The sequence below is a fragment of the Fundulus heteroclitus genome, chromosome 20, assembly GCF_011125445.2.
Source record: "Fundulus heteroclitus isolate FHET01 chromosome 20, MU-UCD_Fhet_4.1, whole genome shotgun sequence".
Lineage (NCBI taxonomy): Eukaryota > Metazoa > Chordata > Actinopteri > Cyprinodontiformes > Fundulidae > Fundulus > Fundulus heteroclitus.
This window is the reverse complement of record NC_046380.1, coordinates 3,043,466-3,050,965: the sequence shown is the minus strand read 5'-3', so window position 1 is coordinate 3,050,965 and position 7,500 is coordinate 3,043,466. Positions and strand designations below refer to the sequence as shown.

At 39.0% G+C, this 7,500-nt stretch overlaps 2 protein-coding genes across 2 annotated transcripts in view; both read left to right on the top strand.

Moving 5' to 3' along the window:
* LOC118567219 (nuclear factor 7, brain-like) overlaps positions 1-7,500 on the top strand; it is a gene marked incomplete in the record, with an annotated part of 854,268 nt that overhangs the window by 398,067 nt on the left and 448,701 nt on the right.
* The window catches only part of rbl1 (retinoblastoma-like 1 (p107)), a 30,859-nt gene that overhangs the window by 20,226 nt on the left and 3,133 nt on the right, over positions 1-7,500 (top strand). The window contains exons 16-21 of the mRNA XM_036151768.1: positions 1,432-1,613; positions 1,704-1,880; positions 4,894-4,965; positions 5,045-5,132; positions 6,450-6,595; positions 6,689-6,856. Coding sequence (XP_036007661.1) covers positions 1,432-1,613; positions 1,704-1,880; positions 4,894-4,965; positions 5,045-5,132; positions 6,450-6,595; positions 6,689-6,856 — 833 coding nt within the window. The remainder of the gene's footprint in view (positions 1-1,431; positions 1,614-1,703; positions 1,881-4,893; positions 4,966-5,044; positions 5,133-6,449; positions 6,596-6,688; positions 6,857-7,500) is intronic.

Sequence of the window (7,500 nt, the reverse complement as noted above, 5' to 3'; positions counted from 1 at the left end):
AGGTCTTCTGACTCCAGCCTGCTCTGCATACCTAGAACCAGAACCAAACATGGAGAAGCAGCATTTAGTTCCTATGCTCCGCTTATCTGGAACAAACTTCCAGAAAACTGTAAAAGTGCGGAAAGCCTGAGTTCTTTTAAATCAAGATTAAAAACACATTTGTTTAAAATTGCCTTCAACTGTCCTAGTTAACTGAATCACCACTTTTTTGTTCTATTTTCTTTCTATATTTTATTCCTACTTGCTCTTATTCTGTTTTATTTTGCTATATTTTAATCATGTAAAGCACTTTGCATTGTCTTTGTACTGAATTGTGCTATATAAATAAATTTGCCTTGCCTTGCCTTGCCTTGCCTAAAAGAGAAGCGTCAGACTTTGTATCTCCACATCTTGACAATAGCAGCAGATCTGGACTGAATCAGCTGAAGGATATTTGGTTCACAAAGGTTTTAGTCGGCAGTGCGCCAGGCGGACCTCTGATTATCCAAATGTGTCAGAACTGTTCCATATGAGTTTTTCACCTTTTATAAAAGGGAAAAAAGGTCAAATAAAAGTGCTGATTTCCATTGTAGGACTCCTTCTGCATGTGAAAAAGCCTTTGGTAATAAGATTAACCCTGCGCTTCTTCAACATGAACCATTGTGCACGGCATAAATCAATAAAATGAAAAGAAATGATGTTGAGAGAGGAGGGGGAAAAAACAGCGCTGCAGAACGTTACATTGTTAATTGGTGAGAGTGAGAGAAGCTCTGCAAAAATCTTATTCCATTGGCAAATAGTCTTATTTACCTGCTCAAATCAAAGACAAATACTAAGTTCAAGAACATTTTACCTACTTTTAGTTCACTTTTTGCAGTGGGAGTGATATTACACACTTCAGAATAATATTTAATGTGGCTTATAATCTCGTTTCCCTGCACAGAGCAGGGCTGCTCACTGCAAAAATGTATCTAAAAATAAGTAAAATGTTCTTAAAGTTAGTGTATTTGTCCTTGATTTGAGCAGGTAAATAAGACTATCTGCCAATGGAATCAGTATTTTGACCCCTAAAATAAGGTAATTAGACATCCTGCACTTGAAATAAGATGATGGAGATGAGTTGTTCCTGTTTTAAGAGCACAAATCTTATTCCATTGGCAAATCATCTTATTTACCTGCTCAAATCAAGGACAAATACACTAACTTTGAGAACATTTTACTTATTTTTAGATACATTTTTGCAGTGCTGCTCAGAGAGCAGAATTCAGGAGGTTTATGCTGACATGCATGGATCAAAACAACACTTTGGGACAGTTAAAAGCTAAAAAAAAAGTAGATTTTGCATGATATAAACCTTTTAAAGCCGTCAGAAGAATCTAGAAATTTTAGTCTGAAATAGTGAGAATTTCTTATTTTCTTAATGCTGAATTGTTTTTGTGCTTTTCTCCGCAGGTGAACGCACTTTCACACTGATCCCCGTCCAGCCGTGCGACTCCTCAGGTGTCGTCACGGCCCAGTTCCTGCTGACCTCCTCGCCGAGTCGGGGGTCCGCCCCCCCCACCTCCAGCAGCGAACCCCCGGCGGGCAGCGGGCGGCCGCGGCGCACTGGATCGCTCGCCCTGTTCTTCAGGAAGGTAGGAGCTAAAGAAACGCTGTGAGGGGGACATCTAGTGGAGGAGGAGGCCTCTGCAGGTGACGGTCTGTCTACCTGTCTACCTGTGCAGGTGTATCACCTGGCCAGCGTACGTCTGAGGGACCTGTGCCTGAAGCTGGACATCTCCGCCGAGCTGCGGGGGAAAATCTGGACGTGCTTCGAGCACGCTCTGGTCCACTGCACCGAGCTGATGAAGGAGCGGCATCTGGACCAGCTGCTGCTCTGCTGCATTTACATAATATCCAAAGTAAGGACGAGTTTTAATTAAGAATCAATTAAGCTGCTGACAGCTGTTTTCAGAGGAGGAGGACAGACGCTGCTGTGTGAGCGGAGGCGTCTTCACAGCGAGCTTTTCTTTCTGAATCAGGGTCTTAAACTTGACGGGAAAAGAGATTTTTTTTTTTTTAAACTGCATCGACATAACGAGGTTGTTTGAAACAGAACTCGTTGTTTTAAACACTTTAAAAGGAAGCCAAAAACCCCGGCAGCTGCAGACAAACATGTTGGTACACTGCAAAAAGGGAACTAAAAGTAAGTGACATTTTCTTGAAATTAGTGTATTTGTCTTTGATCTGAGCAGGTAAATAAGACTATTTGCCAATGGAATAAGATTTTTTACACTTAAAATAGGAACAATTCATCTCCATCATCTTATTTCAAGTGCAGGATGTCTAGTTATCTTATTTTAGGGGTCAAAATACTCATTCCATTAGCAGATAATCTTATTTACCTGCTCAGATCAAGGACAAATACACTAATTTCAAGAAAATTTGACTTATTTTTAGTTCCGTTATTGCAGTGAATCAGTAAGATTATAAAAAGTGAAACTGATCCGAAAACTGAGCCCTGTTGAGTGCCATAAAAAATTACTCCCTTCAGCAAAAGATATATGTATGTTTCTAGTTTATTTCTGAATACAGTCCTTATAATAATAATAATAAACACTAAATATTTTTGGAAAATTATCAGTTTTACCTCCTGAAACAGCGCAACTGTTGCTAATGCAATGTTTTGGAACTTCGTCTTCATCACATTTTAACAATCAGAGAAGTTCTTTAAAAAGGATTTACACATTTCTTTAAAACATGGCCACTGCAAAAATAGAACTAAAAATAAGAAAATATTTCTTGAAATGAGAGTATTTTTCTTTGATTTCAGCAGGTAAATAAGGTTATTTGCCAATGGAATAAGATTTTTTACGCTTAAAATAGGAACAATTCATCTCCATCATCTTATTTCAAGTGCAGGATGTCTAATTATCTTATTTTAGGGGTCAAAATAGTCATTCCATTGGCAGATAATCTTATTTACCTGCTCAAATCAAGGACAAATACACTAACTTTAAGAACATTCTACTTATTTTTAGGTCCGTTTTTGCAGTGTAAAGATGTGGACAAAGCCTTAAATTTAATTCATCTGTTATTGAATCTCTCTGGAAAAATGAGAAAAGTCTAACCTTTGCAGGTGTGAAGAAGCATTAATTTGTGATAAATTGTCACTAGGACTCTAAACTAGGATAACCAGACAACCCGCTGGCATAAAGCTGCTTATTTATGGCCGAGCGTTGCAGGTTTTTTTTCTGCCTTTCTGCTCAGGATGAAAATCCTTTCCAGCTTCAAACGTTAAATTACCTTCTGAACGACGAAAACCTCCAATTTCTGATGAACATCTGTTTTGTCGTCGTTAAAGAGCCAGCATTTTATTTCTGTTTTAAAATAAAGGAGATTATAGATCTTAGGGTGGACATGGTTTCTTTTACGGGATGTTGATGTTTTTGGAATATTCTGTAGAAAATAAAGCACATAGTTTCCCTCTAATGACAAGAAAAATAGGTGTAAACAGAAATATTACTGGTACACTGCAAAAACAGATCTAAAAATAAGTAAAATGTTCTTAAAGTTAGTGTTTTAATCCTTGATTCGAGCAGGTAAATAAGATTATCTGCCAATGGAATGAGTATTTCTACCCCTAAAATAAGATAATAAGACATCCTGCACTTAAAATAAGCAGATGGGGATGAATTGTTCCAATTTTAAGTGCAAAAATCTTATTCCATTGGCAAATCATCTTATTTACCTGCTCAAATCAAGGAAAAATAAACAAATTTTAAAGAATATCTTACTTATTTCTAGTTCCGTTTTTGCAGTGTACTTTTAGTCTCCTTCTGTTGTGGAAATTCAATGCAATTATTCCACAAAAGAAAAAGCTAAAAATCTACATTTGTTTATATATGTACGTGTAAAAAAAAATACCAGTTGTTGGTTTTTTTTTATGATTTTGGGCCAAAGTTATTAGAGCGGTTTGCGTCTCTTGAGCCACAGAGTCCTCGCTGAGTGTCCATTAGGGGAAACACTTTAGGGATAAGTAACTGAGAGCTGGAAAAATCATCAGGGAAGTGCTTATGGTCACGCTTCTGATGAACAAACATGGCGAGTGGTCTCTGATGGAAATGGGTAATTACGGTTTTTGTTTTTAAGACCTCTTTCATTGTAGCTGTGAATAGGGCTGAACAATTAATCGCATTTTCAATATAATCGCAATTTAAAATAACGCAATTTCCAAATCGCAGAGTCTGCAATTTTTGGCTATTTAACAATTAGTGAATTAGACACGTCCATTAGGTGTTGGTAAAATGTTTAAAGTGGGTTTGCCTCCACATGGAGGGGAAGACAGTTGCAGCAGTGAGATAATCTAATTTTATTACTTGTTTTAGAGTTTATATAATCATACATAGCATTAAGTACAGGTCAATCAGTTTAATACATAGACTTGCTTGTTGGTTGCACTTTATGTTCAACAAGGATTGATGTCCAAATCAATTAAAAGCTGTTCTCTTGAATAATATTCTGATTAATAGAAACATTAAAAGTTCTTGTTTTAAAAAGTCCTTGTTTACAAACATCTTTATTTAGACGCCATTTTTGTTGCTTGTGGTTAACGCAGAGAAAAGTCAAAATTGCAATTTTGGTTGAAATATATTGTAGGCAGAACGCGTTAATTTCTGCTCTGAGTTTAGATGCTGCGGGTCTTTTAGCAACTAATCTGCACAGAGAGGAAACAAAATGATTTGTTGTTTGTATATGTTTAAAAAGACAGGATAGATTAAACTGGGGAAAAAATTGCATTAAATCGCAATATTAAGAAAAAAAATCGCAATTAGATTATTTTCCAAAATCGTTCAGCCCTAGCTGTGAGTGTCTTCCATTAGAAACCAGTAAAAGACGACCTGTGGGTGGTGTTTTGGTTTTATTTTGTTGCAGATCACCAAAGAGACCCACACCTTCCAGGACATCATGAAGTGCTACCGCAGCCAGCCTCAGGCCAGCAGCCACGTGAGAACCGCCGATCATCACCGCACCGTGTGGTTAATAAACAACCGTTAGCGGCGGCTGACTGAGTGTCTGTGTTCAGGTTTACCGCAGCGTGTTGCTGCGCCGCGCGCCCAGGGAGCCGCCGGCTGACGACAACATGGAGGTGGACTCTGCGTCTGGAGGAGAATGTAAGAAAAGACACTCGCTGCTGTAAAACTGAGACGCACAGAGAGGCGAATAAAGCAGGAGCAGGGGAGGCGCCGCCTAGGGGGGTATGGAGGTACTGCAGGGGAAGAACGACCGCTTCTTGTCCAGATGATCCAGGCTGAATGTGACAACAGCGCCCCCTGCTGTTTGGTCGGTACCTGCAGTCAGTGCTATGATTAATTAGGGCTGGACAATAATTCAATAACAATATATATAGCAATGATAGAAAAAAGGGTCAATAAAAGTTCAATAGAATAACAGTTTTCCTTCCTTTTCCAGTCTAGCCAATCATGTAGGTTAATGTTACATCCTCCCAACCAATCACAACGCAGACCCAGGAACCAAGCTCCACCCCCTATAAAGAGTTCAGAGAGCACATGTTCTTTTTTCTTTTGTAAAAACTTGTAGTTTTGGTTAAAAGTTGGTTGAATAAAGGGTTGAGTTTTAATTCAGTGTTTGTCATTAAGCAATTAAATGTCCAGGGCTGCACCTAAATATTATATTTATATATAATAATAATAGTAATAATAATAATTAATTATATATATATATATATATATATATATATATATATATATATATATATATATATATATATATATATATATATATATATATATATTATATTTTATATATTTTATATATTTTTATATATATTTTTTTGTTTATCTGTTGATAATTATTGATATCAATTAATTTGATTTCTATTTTATCAATATACTTTTTTTCTATATCGTGCAGCCCAATAATGAATACTATTAATAGTAATTTGTCTTCAGTATTAACGGCTTGATGTTATTTTTGCCATATCAGGTTCATAGCCAGATAAAAGTTGACTGCAGGTACGAGTCGAGCTTCAGGTCAACTACCAGAAAAAATGCTTCACATAAAAGCGAGTTTTTATAATAATTTCCTTTAATCTCGTTTTGTGAAACAAAAGAAAGAGGAAAATAAATTGATTAATCAGATTTGGAATGGTAAAATCTGAGCTTTTATTTTGAAGTCATAACATCGCCCAGCCCTAGGGGGCGCTAAAGGAAACATTTGAGAACCGGCGTCCTGGCGCCTTTCTAGACCAGCTTCTGGGGGTCCAGTAAACACTTGGGAAGGTTCCCCAGGTTTGAATCCCACAGACTATGCCTCTGGGTCCTTGAGCAAGGCTCTCAGCTGCAGAGTGACGGGTTGGATGACATTTACTGGAATGAATGTAATGAATGTTTAAGAATCTTTGGTCTGCAGGTTTTCTGCTTTTTGTGTCGGGCACGAGTTAAAGCGTTTGTTTGGTTTTTCTGCTTCAGCTGCAGAGAAAGCCAACCAGCGGCCGGCTGACCGGACCAGCCAATCAGCAGAGGAGGAGCGCGGCGACCTCATCCAGTTCTACAACACCGTGTTCGTGGTGAAGATGAAGGGCTTCGCTCTGCGATACGCCGCCAGCGATAACCGGGTACGCCGCTCTCCGTGGTTCCGGGTGGCTGCGTGCCGAGGCGGCGCTCTGACCTGTCTGTGTTGCCTCCCCCCCCCCCCCCCCCCCCAACAGGCGGACGCCCCGCCCCTCTCCCCGTTCCCGTCGGTCCGGGCTCAGCCGCTGTCGCCACGCCGGGTCAGCCAGAGGCACTCGCTGTACGTGTCGCCTCACAAGAACGCCGCCGCCTGTCTCACGCCCAACTCCTCGTACACCTACAGGATCAACAACAGCCCGTCCAAGGCAAGAACGCACGGGGGGGACGATGGGGGGGATAAGTACTTTATACACCACCGATTTAGCAAGTTTTCCCTCTTAGAAAGAACAAAGAGAGCTGAAAACACTTTGAGACACAGAAAGATAAAATGCAGAGTCTTTATTTTCTTTACCCTGTTTCCTGATGAAAGGTTCAGACCTCTCCGCTCTTCCTAAGAGGGAAAACTTGCTAAATCGGCCGTTTTATCAAGTGCTTGTTTTTTTTTTTTTTATGCTGTATCACAGCTTTTAGTAAATCAGGTGGAAAAAGGCTCGACTCGCCAGCTGCTCTGGTCCTAAATGACCCGGTAAGTTCATGGGATGGAAAACAAGTACACTGCAAAAAGGGAACTAAAAGTAAGTAAAATTATCTTGAAATCAGTGTATTCTTCCTTGGTTTGAGCAGCTAAATAAGACTATTTGCCAATGGAATGAGTATTCTTACCCATAAAATAAGGTTATTTGCTATTCTGCACTTGAAATAAGGTGGTGGAGATCAATTGTTATTATTTTAAGTGCAAAAATCTTATTCTATTGGCAAATAGTCTTATTTAGCTGCTCAAATCAAGGAAAAATACTCTAATTTCAAGAAAATTTTACTTATTCTTAGTTCCCTTTTGCAGTGTATTCCT